Below are 19,059 nucleotides of genomic sequence, written 5' to 3'. Positions count from 1 at the left end.
AGGACTCCCAGCAGGCGGTTCCTGCTACCAAATCGCTCCATTACTGCGCCCAAAATGTAATGTAGTTGAGTCCTTTCGATTGGTATACATCCTTCGGTCGGTAGGTACAGTCATTGATATCGATTACGTGCTAACGAGCAGCCAAACGTGAATGGCTTTCGGGTTAGCGCTGTAACGTTGTTACTTGGTCGGAATTCGATGCCAATGATTTCGGTTAAGATATTGATGTAAACGAGAGGCTTTGTACTTCAAACAAGACGAAATCGTTATAGCTGAAGTTGACACAAGGAGGTACCATGTGCAGTTTTACATGTCGATGGTGTTTATATTTTTCTTCGAACACATTAGGAGAGACCATTCCGGATATCCATTACGGTCGAACTTCTATAATGATTATGGCAGAGAGTATCAGCATCTGCTAATATTTATTATTCTTCTAACTTCATAATTCAATTTCATTTTTTATAAAAAAATGTCACTTCTGACTAAATATACATACAATCTGTTTTTCTCCGTAAAGAATATACTAGTTGCTGTATAGAGATTGTACTTTGATACTATGAGCCTTACAACAGAGTTACGGGTCTTTAATTTCTGTTTAAAGTAGTTGCATAGCTTATAAACAAAAGAAAAAAACATTCATGACAGCTAGTTTTATGTGTAAAACTCACATCCATTAAAAATTTAGCACAAAGTCACATGTCACAAGGGGCTAAACCAGTACCCCTTTTTCAAGCTCATTCAAATCCCATTCAATGAGTATAAAGAAAAATAGTAACAGGGGGTGTTTTTCGGCTTCGCAGTCTTTCAGCAATAAAACGAATTAATATCGCTCTTTCACCAACGTTTCGGAGTATATTGCACCTTCATCAGGGAATCCTGAATTTAGAAGACAAGACAATATAAAATTACAAATTTACACAACAAATGAAATCACAAAACTCTTACAGAACATAAATCGTTTTTGTCATACAAGCTTCGGCATCAGCATTCCTGTCCTATTTACTAGCTACTATTGTGTCAATCTATAAACTATAAGCACACAATTCGATCTCGAACGACTTAAAGAGAAGACGGCACTTCTTTACCACAGCATCGTAGCAAATCATAACTTCAACCTAGAAAAAACAAAAATTATCGATCAGCACACACGAAAATTAGCTCTCCCGATTTTAGAAGTCTGTCATATTGTTAACACCAAACATGCAGTCAACAAACGGTCCGATGTTGACAATCTCAGCTCCATGTATGCAGGCGTACTACACACACTTAACAAACAGATCCCAACACAGAACACGCACACACCAGCAAACGAAACCCAATAGCAAACTGTAAGAGCTAATAGCTAATACCCAATATATATATTGCACCCACTGTTAGTCCACACTTTTTCGCTCCATTTTGAATCGAATTTGAGTTAGCGGTTGAAAGAGTAGTGCAGAAAGTTTGTGGCAGAGTTTATTTGTTAAGTTTAAATTAGAGCGGGTTTGAATGTAAGATTATTGTTTTTTGTGCTACAGTTTTTGAATGTTTACATGTTATTTTATAGATTGACACAATAGTAGCTAGTAAATAGGACAGGAATGCTGATGCCGAAGCTTGTATGACAAAAACGATTTATGTTCTGTAAGAGTTTTGTGATTTCATTTGTTGTGTAAATTTGTAATTTTATATTGTCTTGTCTTCTAAATTCAGGATTCCCTGATGAAGGTGCAATATACACCGAAACGTTGGTGAAAGAGCGATATTAATTCGTTTTATTGCTGAAAGACTGCGAAGCCGAAAAACACCCCCTGATAAAATCCCTCAGTCGATAGCATAAATTGCGAAAAATAGTAACATAAGCATTTCGTGGTAGTTTTCTTTTTTCTCTCGACAATGCCACAGTATTGGACGTTTGTTGCACCTTTCGGTCCTTCGGCTCTGGGGCAATCTCACCAATAAAGGAGGAAAAAACCGCAAGTTTGAAAGTTGTGTGGAAAATGCACTTTTATGGCTTATCGATAGAGTCATAAAACAAATCACGCTTCGGGGATAAAACTGGCGAACCTTCACCTCTTGATCGAATCACCGCTCGAAGGCAGGATAAATAGTGAGCTCTGATGGGACCTTCTTGCTACGTACGAAAGTTTGTCCATTCCGGATTCTTTTGAATTTTAAATGCTACCTACCGACTTTTGCAGCGTTCAGTTAGCGGGAAAATTCGTGGTGTCAGTTTGGGCCAGAGTTCTGGTTTCGAGAAATCTACGCAGGTGAACAGGAAAGCAAGTTGAACCATGAACTGGAAACAAAATGTTCTTGACAGGTTCGGCCACCGTTTGTTCTGGGATGAATAGATTAAGATGGAAAGTTTTCAAATTTGAGCCCAAAGTTTCTTTTTAGAGGATAATATTCAAATCAAGCTTGCCGGTTCAAATTAGATTTCGCAGTTTCCCCCCTCGTTCCTCGTAAGTTCCGTTTAAATATTCTCGTGAAACATGAATGAAGATATCAACTCGATGTGCGTAATAAAAATGCCATAAGTTCTAACTTTTTTATTGTTTGTCTTCAAAGCAAAATTCTAAGACGCTACTATTAGCAATAAACCGTCCACGGTGTTACCAAGCACTTTAGATGGAACAATCTATCGATAGCTGTTGTAAGGGATAACAAAACTTTCAGCCAAACATGTCTCTCAAGCAAAACTTCACGACATGGAGGTTTTATGAAACTGTGAGTTTTAAGTTAAATAAAACATTCCACACGACCTTATTCAATTCGGCTGTGATTACACCTTCGGGTCGTATATGGAGCATGCGAAAATGTTTTCTTTTATATCTGCAACGTCATAGAATCATTAAATTTAAAAATAATCATGAAAAAAATAACTACATTAGAAACAAAAAGTCAGGTTTGACATGTGAGCAAACTTTGTTCAGAAACACACTGTAAAACTATCAAATCTGTACTGCTCCATCACAAGAGACAACTTTGACACCTTGTTTACACAAGAGACAACTTTGACACCTTTATCTCTATATTTTCGTAAATTTAACGTTCTTAAAATATGTCAAGGCCATGTAGTTTTCCTGTAAGTCGGTTGCGAACTTTGTCAACAAATCGAAAGCATAAGTCGAGCAAGTGAAGTATTAAGGCCTTGTTTTCTTTAAACTGGAATGGAATGAATCGAAAATACAACACACAGACTAACATCCAATAAATATTCGCCGGGTCGAGCAAAAACAATCAATATCAAAAAATAAAGCAACATTCATAAGGCGATTCATAACTAAAAGTTACGAATCGCATATGCACGGGAAAGTACGAAGCGACCGTGCTCCAGATCAAGTTAGCAACAAACAAATTGGTAAAATAATTTATGAGTTCATTTTTCATCTCACGATACGTTATACACGAAGCGTGAAGATTACGCTAATTCCAACAGGAGCCGCATCTCTGAACAGACGAGCATATTAGAATGTCACCAGCGATCGCGTACGTTGCAAATCATGTTGTACCTCCAATAGTTTGGAGGAAAAGCTGGGGCGGAGGATTAAAAGTCCCAGTTATGATTTATAATTTGTTCTAAGTAGACATTTATTTATGTGATTTCCCTGGATTCCATCGCTATCGATGCGTCTAGTTACGAAGCACCACTAGCCGAGAGTCGATTTATAGACCTGTCAGTGGACGGACTAAAACGTCTTAAATCGTAAACTAAAAATGTGAATATTTCAAGCATCTTTTCCTCGATACCCAATCTTTCATATGTTTTATATTTTCGCCGAAACTGTATATTTTAGCCATTAGATCCATCTAAGTTGAGTAGTATACAAAAACTTGAGTGCTTCACGAAAGAGACGTGCAAATTTCAGCTACAGACAGGACATGTCACAGCTAGAATAAACCTGAAATATTACAACCGGAGTCCTGTCTTATCAAGCAATGTGCACTAGTGTGACAATCAGGATACCAACGACGACAATGAAGCAACGATAAGCCGCTAGAAATGAACCAATCACTCTCTCCGGACGATTGTGATAACACGTTGGCACTGGCCGGGGGGCAGCCAACGGAAATGGAATGTTCAATGTTTCGTGCATTTGCGTTGAAGCTGACCCGGAAATGAGCAACCTGCTTGCTCAAGAAGAAAACAATGTACATTTTAGTGGCTCTGAATGTTGCTGCCAGACGATGATGGCCATTTCGTAGAATGTGCTGCACTGAAATGTTATTGCGATTCAGCAGGGATGTGAAGATTAACGTCGGCTAACAAACGTTTCGGTTCGATGATTTTCGCGATATGTTCACAATAAATCTATCTAAGGTTGTATTGAATATATGCTTGAGTTCTATTGTCCACACTGAGAGCTGAATAGCACTAAGCTTTCTATGTCAAATATTTCGGCAAATTATAATTGAATGGATGTTCTCTGTCACAAAATTTAAAAAAAAACACCCAATTCTCATTAATGAGCTTTCAGCGGTATTACAATGTGAAAATTGTAAAGTTTTCATACTTCAAGACTAATTTGAAAACTGTTCATGAGTTAGTTTACTGCTGTTTCATATTAGCTGAACAGAAATTCATTATTTTTTTCGAGCTATAATGAACTTAAATTCTGACACTTTTTACTCTTTTTTCTTGCCCTAAGAAATCTAATAAATTGTGTAAGTTATTTATGTATCTCCAGCTATCCGCTGGCCTCAAATATATCTTAAACATTATTCACAACTTTTCAGCTCAGCTCGAATATACGATTTCTTGTGTACATTGCTATTTTCCACCAACAAACCAAGATTTTCCTAGCAACATTACACTACTCTTCTCTTACATTCCAGGCAAAACCTTCGTGATCGATTTCTCTTCATTTTCTATCGTCATCGAATATGGTCAGAAACCTAATTGCACGTGAAAATAATTAACACTGATCGACCAGCATCGAATCCGGGCTGCGGTGTAGTGCTGACTTTTCGATGGAAGACATCGAATAAAGCTATCCTATCGGAAGAATCAGTCGGCCACATCGAAAGAGTTCAGCAGTTGAAACTATTATCATTACTCTCTGCTGCTGTCCATGCTGTCGGTCAGGATTAAGCTACAGGAAAACGGGGCGTAGGACGATATGGGGGAGTAAAACGAATTACCCCGAGAAGAACCGTAAGTATTGTCCCACACTTCATTTATTCTGATCTGCCCCCAATTTCAACCGATATCATTCTTCTGTTAGCTCTCCTGCCAACCGCTGAACGAAAGTATTGGCTCATCTTGTCCGGACGAACTTGTGAAGAAAATTAAAACTTAGACAATGCGGTTGACTTGGCATAACGGTCGCTCGGTTCATTCGTATGGGATAGACACTTGGAATGTTGCTTCGAGAAATGCCATTTTTGATACGCATCATTTTTATTACTAGCGTTTCATTGATAAAATAGTTTGTAGAAACGTATGGAAATGATTGATTCTTCTATTATAAGTAATCTGTGGCTTATCTCTCATTTTTGATACGCATCATTTTTATTACTAGCGTTTCATTAGTAAAATAGTTTGTAGAAATGTATGGAAATGATTGATTCTTCTATTATAAGTAATCTGTGGCTTATCTCTCATTTTTGGCAGTCGTTTATGGCGTCCTGCTTAAACCTGTTTTCAGAACCACTATTAATAAGTCGCTTTAAAGAAAACAATTAAATCACTTAAGTTGCGGTAGTGAAACCTGTAAACTGGAAAAACAGCAAAAATTTTTCAGTAATTAATCTGAAACACGAAACTAGAGGTACATTTTAATTAATTTCGAAATATATCGAGGCATTCCATGAAAAATAGGTAAAAAAAATTTTTTAGCATGTCATTTCCGATTTCACTAAAACCTTTCACAGCTGTTCCTTTTTGATAATAAGATTATTCTATGATATCCGCTGTTCATGTTGATTGCGACTGTTGCTTCAAAAGGGCCTATCCAAAATGATACCTGATGGATAAAAATTTCTATATCAGAAAAACGACTTGTTGTCTTCAGCAAAGTTGTAGGTAATGAAATTGCGGCTCTAGAAAAAATATGTACACTGTAAAAATTTTGTTTTGTTCCAAATCCGGTTTTCTAAATTTGGATTTACTTGATATGAACACGTACTGTATAAATTGGTTATCTTGTACGAAAAATCATGGAATGACTCCATATTCAAAATATTGTTTATTTATCGGTATCTTAAGTACAGATGATAAGGGCCTCTGTGAAATAACCAAATCAATTAGGAATCTCTCCATTAAGTACCTGTTTTTCTCTAAGGCATTGAACACGACCACCTTCGTGAACGCAGAAGCTAGAATGACGGAACTTGAAAAAGTTGTGCAGGTGTATGTACTTCATATGCAGCATCGTATTCGCAGAAGCGAGAATAACGGAACATGAAAAAGTTGTATAGTTGTATGTGCTTCATATATCTCATCTCTTGGAAAAAATTTGAGAGCTACTGCTGGTGCTTCTACTTCAGAAGCCAGATTAGAAAAAAAAACAAGTGCCGCATGTCAGTACTGCTTTTATGCATGAAAAGAATCTTGAGACTATGTTCCCCACCACCATTTCAATTGAGAAAAGAAAAAATGACCGTTACTTTTCTATTGCATTGTTGGTGGGGATCGCGGTACAGAGGGAAGTGAAGGACAACCTGATCGGATTGTGCCTGATTCCTTTCGGTCCAATTTTTGTGCGGCAGAAGACAGCTTCCGACTATAGAATAGACAGAGTGGATGGTGCAGCGGAAGAGTAATTGTTCCAATACAAACACTGTCCTACCCAGAACAAACAAGTCTACAATTGATCAATGAATTTTTTGTGTTGGTTCTACATATAGTGGTAGGTATAGACCAAATTAACACTTGAAGGAATATAACTATAACCGAAATAAAATGCGGTTTTTGTTTGATGATTTGGGGTAATTATTCCAACACAAACACTGTCCTTCTCAGAACAAACAAATCTACAATTGGAAAGATAATAAATTTTCTCTTTTGGTTATACACATAGTGGTAGGTATTCTCTTTTTTTTAGAAATTGCAGTTTTGTGATTAATCCACTTAGCAGTGAGAAACGAGTTTTACTTTTCTCTTTTTGGTTCGGCAAAGTTGTAGCACATTCTATCTAGCTATATCTGACTTTTTTAATGAACATTTGTGGAGTTTTCTACAGATTGCCGTTAAAACATCATTTCTTCCAATATAACATTTGATAGTGATTTTCTACAATTTTCTAATATTCTACAATGTTGTTTGCTATAACGAAACAAACAATTTCACCAAGAAAAGTTTGTTTTTATCTCACATATTTCTTTGGTTATTGACGATTTTTATAGAAACAATGCACTAATTTCCTAACAGATATCTACAAAATCTGCAAATATCTGCAAACTAAACCATTTCTATATTAAAGTATAAGTAAAACATCATTCAATTCAAATATTGGCACTTGTCTAGTAAAAAGGAATTGAACCGAAGAAATATGGGAGATGAAAAAAAACTTCTTTCGAAGATTATTCGTTTCGTTATAGCAAACAATATTGTAGAATATTGAAAAATTGTAGAAAATCAACATAAAAAGTTGAATTGGAAACAATTGGTTTTTAAGGGTGATCTATAGAAAACTCCACAAAAGTCCATTTAAATAGATAAACAGAAGTATGATGCCTTCAACAAAGTTGTTTGAAGTTTCGAAAAAAGAGGATTTTTATATTCCAAAATGAGAGAAGTAAAATTACTTTCTCACAAAATTACAACTTCTGTAACATGGAGAGTAATTAATGGAACAACTTTACTTAAGACACAGCTGCTCTGGCATCAATTTTCTGGGTCAAAATAGTTTCAATCACGTTTTTGCATCTTTGGAAACAGTGTGCGCTGTCCGATATCAAGCGGCTCGCGTGTATTAGTGAGAATTCTAGCATGAAACATCCTAAATCCTTTGTTGGGCATCCTCGTAAAGGCAAATAAACTAGCAGTAATTTTTTCCATGTCGCCCTTTACCTTTACTGCCTTCCACAGGTTCATTCACATTATCTAGTTTAATAAAATAAAAAACAAGTATAACCAATAAATTTCACACAACTTGTTTACTCTGGTTTGATCCATTCGCAACAACTGGATCAGGATTCCAAATGCCGTATGTTTGCTGTCCCATACGTTCCAACAAACCAAACTTAATCGTCTTACGTCCAGGCTAGAGGTATTTGATTCGATTCGCAGAACGGCAAACCGTCCGCACCAACACATATGTATGCACAGCTATAGCGCATACCAATCATCATTCATCTCGGGTCTACCCAAACTGACCACGATGCAACGGTTCGAATGTATTCATAATTATATTTCAACAGGAATGGGTCCCCGGTAGCGAATGGAAATCTGTCAACGCCACTTTGTTCGGACATCGCGTTTCTCGTTTATTGATGAAAGTTGACAACATCGCATTGCAATACGAGCTCGAGTTTGGTTGCACCGGAAGAATATTATTTCATAATTCAATGGTGAAACCGGCTATCTTCCGCACGTGACCATTTACTCGTGTAGAACTTAATTGAACGTAAAGTGGCCTAATTTTTGCTCTGCATCTATCTTCGAGGAAAGCCAGGTATTCGACGCTCGTGCCCTCCTTGACTTCTAATGGATGTGTTTTAAAAGCAATTGAGAGGAGGCTATTAGTGTAATCAAAATAGATCGATCGTTCCGCCTGGAGCTGCAAACGTGTCTATTTAACCAACAAAACAGAATTTTTTTAAATACACACACAGAATCTGAGCACAGAGCGGGATCTGGTGCAGTTGATAAAACTACTGCACATCCGAATGACACACGAATGGTGGACTTGATCCGTTTCAGTGATGTTTATTTAGAGAATTTATTACTGGCTTGGGGCGCTAATGACCGATAAATGATGGTTATATCCGTAAGCACCTAGAGGCGAATGCTTTGGTGTTCCACATTTTTTGTCAGCTGCATCAGCTACCGTAGCATTATAGACACTGCTAGCTATTCGGAACTTTAATGGTTTTGGCAGCAAAGCATCATAAACGGTTATGCATGATGATAACAATGTCGATTGACTGTACTGGTCTTTGTGTTGCTGTTGCTTGCAATGAGCGGGATGATGCGGGAGAGCCAAATGTGAATTGAAATTGAGTTTACTAAAAGAATTAAAACGCAGAAAGGTGAAATTCGGCCAAGCAAACAGTGGCTCATACATATTTTATTAACCGGATATTTACAGCATACAGTTCAACGGAACTAAAATCATTAAATGAAACAATTAGAAAACACTTAAAGATAGTAGGGTAAGAAACGGCTTAAGCAGTAGCGCCTATTTTAATCAGTCGCAGAAAACAGGCCTCAAACTTCTGCTTTTTGATCAATATCGACAATTTCAATGATGGAAACGAAAACTTTGATTGTCTAGCTGTCTTACGAATACAAAAAATACCGTTAATCACAAAGAAATCTGTGAACAAACAGCATTTGAAACAAATCGACCTATATTGCAGCCATTCAGGAGCCACTTCGGGTGCTGCAAAAAACCGCCTGCAAAACAGATGGAAACTGCTTAAAATAGGTTCGGGGTGATTGGAATAGTGTCCCTCGATTGGTAACTTTAATTGATTACATAGTGCAACAATTTTTTTGCCTTGGCTCCTATGTGTGATTTTTTGATGAAGTTTCATGCGAAAATAAATTTCCCTGAGTTTGAACATATTTCAACTTAAGGGGCAACAATGGCGTCATGATGAATTTTTGAGAAACCGATAATTTTTGTGGTTTTTCCGACGCCATTTTGGTTTTGAGGCCAAAAATCAAAATTCTAAGAGTTTGTCCACATATTAGCATCCTTTTACCCATCTTTTGAAAAAAAAAAACAGATCTTAAATCGGACAAAAACTGAGCTCAAAACGGTGATTCTACGAACCCGGTTTTGGCATATTTCACAAAGCAAAATAATATCGGTTATTTCTGAGTATTAATGGTAATTCGCTGATATCCTAAAGTGGTAGTCAAATTATATCTTATTTTGAATAAAAAAGTCTCCGAAATCGAATGGTAGGTGTCTGATCAACGTAAAATGTCAGCAAAATGTCAATTTTGCCCCAATTCCCCTACAATACTAAAATAGGTTTATCTGCTGATATTTTACGTAGATCAGACACCTACCATTCGATTTCTGAGACTTTTTTACTCAAAATAAGATATAATTTGACTACCACTTTAAGATATCAGCGAATTAGCAAATTTTTAACTTCTTTTTTAATTTCTGAGTTTTGAAAGCTTTTTTGGATACATATGCAAAGACGATAATTGACACCTGAGCTCTGTTGAGCGACTGACATGATTTTAAGAGCAGCATGTTTTAACCACGAAAATAGCCGAATCTGCAGTTTTCCTTCCATGCCATTCATTCGCTGCTTATCTAAGCCGTTCGAAGTGCAAACCACCAAGAGAGAGAAACTTTTCCAACTAGTAAAATTAGAAATAGTTTTCATATTCTCGTCCCATTTAGTAACTCGGTAAAGCAGCCAAAACTACTGAATATTCATTATGAGAGCGAAGCAGAAACGATTATCCCTGGTTGCGGCCAGAAAACATTCTGCTGCATCGAAACCGGTTTATCGTTAACATTCGAATGCAGAAAGGACACTACTGGTTCTATGACTAGATACTGCAAAAATAAGCTCATAAGTCCACTGTGACTTAATCATCAAAATTAGAAACCTTAAATAATGCAACCAATATCAATCGGAGGTCCACAGACTCAACTAAAAGCTGACCCAAGTGGTAAACAAATGTAAATTTATAACGGTTTTGTTGCAGTAATAATCATGCCATAGGCTAAAACTTACAGCTGCTTATAAATACTTAGCGCAATTATGATTGATTCGAAAAGTCATACAACGTTTAAAACCGAATGTGTTGCTAATTACAATTTTTGCTTCAGTGTCTCAGCATCCGATATTAAATAGTTAAAAATGAGATATTTTCAGTTTCAGTTTGTAGTTTTACTAATAATGCACTTTAACATTCAAAAAATACTCTCTTAAAATCATGTAGTGTAAACATAATCAATCAGAAAGTATGTCACACAAGCACAAAATGGTCATTGGTCAGGCCATATACCCACGAAGAAGTAAAAACATTCCAATTTTATATATAATTCAATATTACGAGTGTGCAGTAGAAAAAATGTATTCAAAAATCGTTGGAACTCATTATTGACAAAAATTCAGAGTTAACTACTAAATAGTTCACGGTACACTATTTACCAAAAGAACGGGAACGTTTTCTCTCAGAAGAAAAAGAATATCGTCGAAGATGAGTATATTTTTATTTTTGAATACAATTAGTTTTGACGTAGAATTACGGCTTACGGCAACATATATAGGGGTACAAATTAAAAACCGAAAACATCGAGAGCGCAACGAAAATTGTCCACTTGCAAATGTTTAAAATTCAGTCAGCTTCCGACCGATTTCTCTAATGATATTTGAGCTATTGTACTATTGAAAATTGTCAAGCCTTGTTGAAACACCGATTTCGACCTCTGATCGGTCGCTTCCTGCTTGCTTTCCCTAACACTCTGTCGATTGTATTCATCATACCCAATTAACCGGTAATGCTCTATTCGGGCAATCTCAGAGCTTGCTTCTGCTCAAACCAGTCAGTTTACTAGAGGATGGCTACTAGCACGGTCCTAAGTAGCAGTGGGTAACAGCATTAGCTCCAGCTGATAGCGGCAGCGAATAGCAATGTCGGTAACGGCAGCGGTATATCCAATCGCTGCTGTAAGAGGATGATTTACTGGGAATGGTTCCGACGCCAACTACAAAGTTGCAACAGGCGACGATTTCAAATAACTCGCTGCCTTCCAGCACGGACGGACCAACGGAATAAACGGTATCGGTGTATCTCCCTTCTGTGTGGGAAGCACTGTCAATATGCGTGCATGTTTGTGGAAACTAAAAAACCAATCGTTTTTATAAGGACGACGTATTTTCAAATGAGACAGTAAAAATTGGGCTTTGCACATCTAAGTACTACAGTAATAGTGAGTTTACTATCATAAAACGGAGAGCAATTTACTCCTAGGAACTGTAAGCATCTTAGAAAGAAAATACAGCACCCGTGATTGGTTCGCCTTAAAACAAATAACGAACAAACTATCACAAAATTGGTATATCATCGTTATTCTTCCAAACTTGCAAAACTGGTATAAAAATTCAAAACCTTCTATTCTCATTAAACCAATTAGGATCTATCAATATTAAGACACATATCAAATAAACCATGAATCATGAAATAAGTGGAATAAAATCAAATTTGAATACAGTGCCTCCTTAGTTATGGGTCAGCTACAATTATGGGTCACTTTTATGCAAATACGTCTATTCTAACGAAACAGAATAATTTTTATTAGCAGTGGTATTTTTTGTAACTCACTTGTAACCTCATTCATACGATTAAAATGATTTAAAGTTGAAAATGTCACTAAAAACTATAATTCTGCTCGGTGCAATTAGTGAAGTGACCCATAATTGTAGTAATGTAACATTTTGTGGTGCACAATTGTGGGTCAGTCCATATTTTGGCTATATTTATTACTTTTATATGATAATTTATCAAGACTGAATAAAATAACTTGTTATCAAGCTTTTACAACAATAAAATAACTTGCGATATGTATTTTGACGATTTTATAGACTAAATGATTTTGAATGCCAAAAGTGATCCATAATTGTGTCTTTTGCTATGTAAGTGATAGTTTTCTTCCCAACCGATGTACACGCATCAACTGCAGTGAAACTAATTGTTGATCGAAAGTACACATCAGAACACAGAGATAGATAGTAAAACATTCGTAGTTGATAATTATTCCGATTTTATATCCATTTTTGAACATTCAGACAACACGTTGACTGACCCATAATTGTAGAGGGACTCTACATGCGAAGAAATGATAGCCTTATGTAAAATTGTTCATCTTTCTTTCAACAGGGTCAACATAAGGACATATCGATCGTATTTACAAACCTATTGTAAGAAATACATTGACATAAGACAGGCTTCCGTAACTTTTCGTTAACTTTGCGGTCGTGTCATTCCGCTTTCGAAACTTGGCCTTTCTGTTTATTGGACACAGGCTTTTCAGTTAGCTATTAGGCTATTAGCATAGAGAACAAACAATATTTAATTATCAACAGCTTCATCCTTCACATAATTTTTGTCTGTTTTGCATTTTACAAATCCTATTTCCACTGAAATTAATTCAAATTTTTGAAAACCTTTTAAGCTGTTATTCGTGAAAAATTTTTAAGCATTTTGAAAAATCCAAGCTATTTTACTGCTAAGTTAAAAAAAAACATTGCTGTTATTCGTGAAAAATTTTTAAGCATTTTGAAAAATCCAAGCTATTTTACTGCTAAGTTAAAAAAAAACATTGTCAAGAACGTCTAATTCTGCTTAATTGATATGAAAATTTACTAGTGTTTACTAAAAGCCTGGAATATTTAACAAATTTAGAAAAGATGTTTCAACAATTTCTGTACCGAATAATTGAAAAAAAAAATCAACCAGAAACTGCCATTCTGCTCATCTCCTTATCCAAGTAACAATAACAGTTAAACTTCCACAAGTACACAAAATGCCGAATAGGTTCAGGCTTCCCATTTTTAAACTGTTTCGCATAGCCTATTCTTGTTCGAAGGAAGTTTGAATGTAGTAAAAGAAGTCAAAATTAACTACCATTTTTTTCCTCGAAATTAATTAGAATAATGATTGATTTGAGCTCCGCGAAATGACAAAAAGGCAAATCAATTTCTCCGACTACCGAAAAAATCGGAAGTAAATTACATGAGGGCTTATTTCTAAAAGCAAAAGCCAGCACTAATTGGATTAATCCAAGCTGAGAACATCCGACCGCATGCGGGGGTTGTACTTTCTAACGACTTCTCTAGCTCATCAGCGGAAGTTGCACTGATGAATATTTAAACGGACCTAATGACATGTGAAATGCGGCCGTGTGGACGAGTGATCATTGCGTTTACCGCCACCGCCGCCGCTGGCAACCACTAAGAGCAATTGTACATCACAATTGTACGTTGATGGAGCGCTTTAACTATGCACGTGTCATCAATAATTATAATCAATACTTTGGAAATATCGCTAGGCGACATCTATAAATTAAGTAACGCAAAAAAACCCTATTTTTAGACCCCCACCCCCCAATATGTAACGGAACGTAACGCCGACACATACCATCCCATAAAAATTACGTAACGTTGTAAAGGATTGTGTAACGTTGTCTACCACCGAGGAAACCCCAACAAAAATTTGTAGTGGAAGACCGATCAAAATAATGAACAAATTCTTGTCAAAATCATTGGTCAAGACCACTGGGTTGGTTATCAATCAAGCTATGAACCAGAATGAATATTTAAAAGTACTTCTTTTTTTTTTTTTCAAAAACACCATGCTGATGGAAGATACGTGTTTTAGTCAGATAGAGCATTATCACATTGCGACAAAAAACACTAAAGACCCCATTTAGACCAAAAATACGCAATCAGCCTTAGTGTCACCCAATCGGAGTTTTTTCCGGGGCTTTGAATTCTATGGTATACAAAAATAACTGAAGAGAAACAAATTGCAAACAGTTGATTGGTAGATCAAGAGATGCGTTCGAAAAATAGACGTGAAGATCGTACACCGCTCTTATCCCGTCATCATGAAAAGGTTTCGTCGAAAAGCCGACAAGGGGATTTTCTCAAATGTTCATTAAATTTTTTTCGTTGATAATGCATGTATCTTCTTGAAAAATAAATCAGTTTTTCATAAGGTACATCTACTTTTTTGACTTTCAAAAAATTCTAAAATTTTACTTGTCACCCGTCAGGATAACCATCTTTGATAAGTTTTGTATATAACACTTAAATATGGAAAAACGAATTCTGATTACATTATTATCATAAGCATCAACGTTGGAGAACTGGTGAAATAAATATAAATATAAATGAATTTTCGATAGTTCCATTATTCACTTCATTATTTTAGTTGTTTTTGTTTACCAAACTACGGAGAAATAAACAAAATTAGTGCATTAAGGTTAAGGACCAAACAGAATTCATACTCAATTAAGTAATTCAGCAAGTTCCGTCCTTCAAATGGTGTTGTATTAATAAACTATTAAATATCATTGAAGAGGTTAGTCGATAAAAAAATCTCTTCATAGCTGACTAATGAAACAGAGCAAAGAAAATTCCCCAACACAAAACACAACACATTTTTTTACTGCGTATCACTGTAAAAATGTAAGAACAAATATTTCGCTTGTTGGGCGGAGCCAAACCAAGACGAAATTTGCCACCTCAATACAACAAGATTCGTTTACGAGCGCTAATTAATTGTGTGTTGATTATTTTTTTATTACCGCTGCTTTTCTTCACACAGTCAGCGTCAGTGCAATTAGTTTCTCAGCAGTAGCGAGGTCACTATTCACTCACAAACAACTCCGTCTGTCGGTCCGTTGTACTGGCGGAAAATCCTGACCCCGAAAAATATGTGAATAATTTCGCAGTATAAAAGAGATTCGTACGGGTGCGGTGGATTGAGATAATTTTTTTTTTATTTTATCATCCTTCAGCCACGGTTGATCCGTCAGTGCGAATCAACCGTCGAAAGACTTGAGCAAGTGGCGATCAAATATTTACAAATAAACACAAACACAAGCTGTGTGCTGATTGGCAGACCATCTCCCTTGGGGTAACGCGGAAAGATTTATTTTTATTATTACGGACGGTAACCCCTAGTCGAAAGAATTAAAATATTTCTACACACCCGTTATGTGTAGTGTTTAATGAGCACAAATGATCTGTTTATTGTACTACAACACTACCCAGTTAGATTTCGTCCCCCCACAACCTCTCCACGGTGGAAAAGAACATGAGTAGAAGCTTATACGTGTATTACAATAAGGAAACGTATCTGATGTGATTGATAGCTGAAAAATCATCATCCTAGAGGTACAATCGGTAAATTACATTCGTTGGCAAAGAAAAAACACAATTAAATTGAAAAAAGTGGGTGGGTGTATTGTATTATGTATCGATACACAAATACAAAGCATCGGAATTTACAAAAATGTTTTTGAAACAGTACTGGCTGGGGATGCCGTTAGATGATTGTGCAAGCACGAAATCATGATTGTTGACACTTCGAGATACTATAAAAAAAACTATGAAAATATACAATAGATACTATAAAACATCGATATTCGTAGAGTAAAATAAGTGTATATTGGGAATAGGTAGATGTACGATATTTATAAACTTAAAATCAAATTTTAATTAAATAAAATGCTGAAAATCTTCTAAGGATGAAAACCTATTTTTTTATTGGAATGAGTAACAATCAATGAAATAAACATTTGACATGTGGATATCAACGAAGCCAACTCCAATAAAGATACTTTTACTACAGTATAATATTTGTAGAACTTCGAATTATACGTGTGAGTTTGCAGTGTAATGAGTATAAAACGATATCTGTTAAATACTTGTAATTTTTCTATAATCCAAGGTAACTCTGCACATTTTTACTCACATTTTCCACTCAATGCAAAATGTCTTAGACCTGCCAAAGATCTAGAAAATTAGAGAATTAAATTTAAAAACTTGTCTTGAACTTTGTTGGGACGAGAAAACCTTGTCGCTTAATTCACTAGAACAGAACAAAACAAAATCACAGTACAGAGCAATTTTTATCGTCAATAATCAACTCAAAATGTTTTGAAATCATTTATCACAAAATTTGTGAGCATTTCATCATCTCAACGATTTTCCTTGAGTTGAGTTTGGTACAGGGTTAAGGTCCAAGGTAAAGGTTTAATTTGAGTTCCACAAAGTATACCACGGTAAGTAGACAAGAACATAGTTCTACGTCAAAATTCTTTTCTCGGAGTTACAGTTTAGAAAACTAGTTTAGGCACTTTCAAAATAGCGATAAACAATATAAAACGCCTAAATGTTACACGTACACGTAACACTAGAAGGATATAGAATCACTAGAAAAGCTACTTACTGTAAGGAGTCGGTCTTCCGCCAAAGATTGTGGGATCGTGCAGCAATGGTGCGCGACCATTGCAGGCTTCCTTGCTGGCGGCGGCTGTAGTAAGACACAGATTTACACAGATTTTTCGAAGACATTTTCGTTTTAGGGCGTAAAGAGAAACAACACATAAAGAAAGAAAGAAATCGTATTAGTTTCCTCGGATTGGAAGTAGAAATAAGTTTAGTTTTTTTTTTTTGGATAAAATTTGGGTCAAAGTTACAGAAAGCAAGCAAATATCTATCGTATTGAAATTTTTGTATATATTGATCAAACAGGCAATTCCTAAACTGTACTAGTATTTAGAAAGTAAAAACGGAACTAAAGAGAAGGATTTTAGAATAACAGGTAAAATATAAACTTGAATCGACAGCTATTTACTAGCCAAACATACACAGTACAGGTGAGTTTTTTGATTATACTGTAGAACTAGATGCTAGTAAATTAAACATTTTACGCAAATCTTATCGTATCCATTTTCATACAACTTTTGCATCGTGGGTCACACTTGTTTATGTTCGATGTCAATCGTTTGCTCAAATTATCGTTACAACTCCGTGCATGAAATGTGATTTGTTTCCGTATATTTTCTGTATCTGAGCATCGCAAGGAAAAGCGAAAGTTCGCTACCATATTTACAATGTACGCTAGAGTAGAGTCACAATCGTTTCTATAATGTTCGTGTTGTTGCAGTGTGCTTGTGTTGGTTAGCGCAAACGAACCAATGCCAAAAACTAACACACTTCAAGAATGACAATCTACTAATACTTGTGTGTGGTTCTGTGTGTCACTAAAGGGTAGTGATATAATTCCTCGGATGATGGCGATAGGGGTTTCTGTTATTTTTCATAAAGGGCAGTTAAAACAGTAAGTTTAAAAAATGAAAACAAGTAACGGTAAATTACTCGAGTACAAAAGTCACTTTCCCGCTTGTTTGGTCATAAACAACAATAAAACTTACCCGACATCGATTTTTTTGCAACATTGAGAAACTCAAAGAAACTAGCAAATGAATGATTCCACTACCGGTGGAAGTGATGTTGGTACTAACGTTGTTGTTGTTGATGGTGATGGTAGTAGATAGCAGTAGAAGCTCCAGCGGATGACAGTAGTCAAAACGAAAATACACTTTTACGTCAGTGTTTTACAGTTTTTGGTTTTTCGTTTGTTATTTCGATAATTGACGGGTCAAAACTCATCTTATCGGCTGAGAATGTTTTGTTGGAATTTCCCTCGTGTTCGAATATCATGCTGGTCTTTCCAACGTAGCTGATGGTGACTTCGTTGAGAGAGTGTATCCCACACACACTTGCTCTTTCTGTCTCTAGCCCGCTCCAACGTAAATGTGATAGGATCCTGCACACAGACAAACACAAGCACACTGAATGCAACCGTTTTTCTTTGGTTTTAGACAAATCATTCAGTTAACGGTTATATTTTTCGACAGAGAAAGTAGGTGTGATTGTGTGTGTATCAGTTAGTATCCATCAGGAGGGAATGTTTTTAGTAACGCGGTTTAGTTTACGCAGATTTGAAAAGGTTTTTATGTTGACTCTAATTAGAATAGGATTGAATAGCTGTGTGTGTACTAGATCAGATGAATTGTACTTGTACTGTTGCTTGTATTGACGTGTGCTCGTAATGGTTGTTATAGGATGAAATTTGCTTGCCATTATAAACCCGCTTGACACTATTCTTTTTTATCTTCTGTGATTGATCTATGCCACTATTCATTTGACGATCCAATATCAGCTTATTGCCTTTAAATTTGTTACTTCTGATACTGTTCGAGGTGTGTATCTGTTGAGGAATCTGTAATGCTGCTGAATCCACCTGGAAGAGATGAAACAGCGAACGACCAAGGGGCAATCCGTCTTCAGATCTGACACTTTGATTGGATTTTTGCCGTGACGATTTGTTGAAAGCATTTACAACGGGAAGTTTAC

General features: G+C 36.1%; 2 protein-coding genes across 7 annotated transcripts in view; one reads left to right on the top strand and one right to left on the bottom strand.

Annotated features, from left to right (window-relative positions):
• LOC129725205 (heterogeneous nuclear ribonucleoprotein L) overlaps window positions 1–19,059 on the bottom strand; it is a 314,819-nt gene that overhangs the window by 49,376 nt on the left and 246,384 nt on the right. For 3 of the 6 annotated variants that reach the window (XM_055680749.1, XM_055680750.1, XM_055680748.1), the window contains one exon: window positions 17,087–17,170. The exons of 1 other annotated variant lie outside the window; for it this stretch is intronic. In XM_055680749.1, coding sequence (XP_055536724.1) covers window positions 17,087–17,170 — 84 coding nt within the window. Of the gene's footprint in view, window positions 1–17,086; window positions 17,171–18,074; window positions 18,299–19,059 lie in introns of those variants that run through there. 2 more of the 6 variants (XM_055680754.1, XM_055680753.1) reach the window with 2 other exon arrangements.
• The window catches only part of LOC129725212 (nuclear inhibitor of protein phosphatase 1), a 489,093-nt gene that overhangs the window by 371,552 nt on the left and 98,482 nt on the right, over window positions 1–19,059 (top strand). The window lies entirely within an intron of this gene.

Source organism: Wyeomyia smithii, chromosome 2, assembly GCF_029784165.1.
Source record: "Wyeomyia smithii strain HCP4-BCI-WySm-NY-G18 chromosome 2, ASM2978416v1, whole genome shotgun sequence".
NCBI lineage: Eukaryota > Metazoa > Arthropoda > Insecta > Diptera > Culicidae > Wyeomyia > Wyeomyia smithii.
Note: the sequence above shows the minus strand (reverse complement) of the source record. Positions and strands in the feature narration are given on the sequence as shown.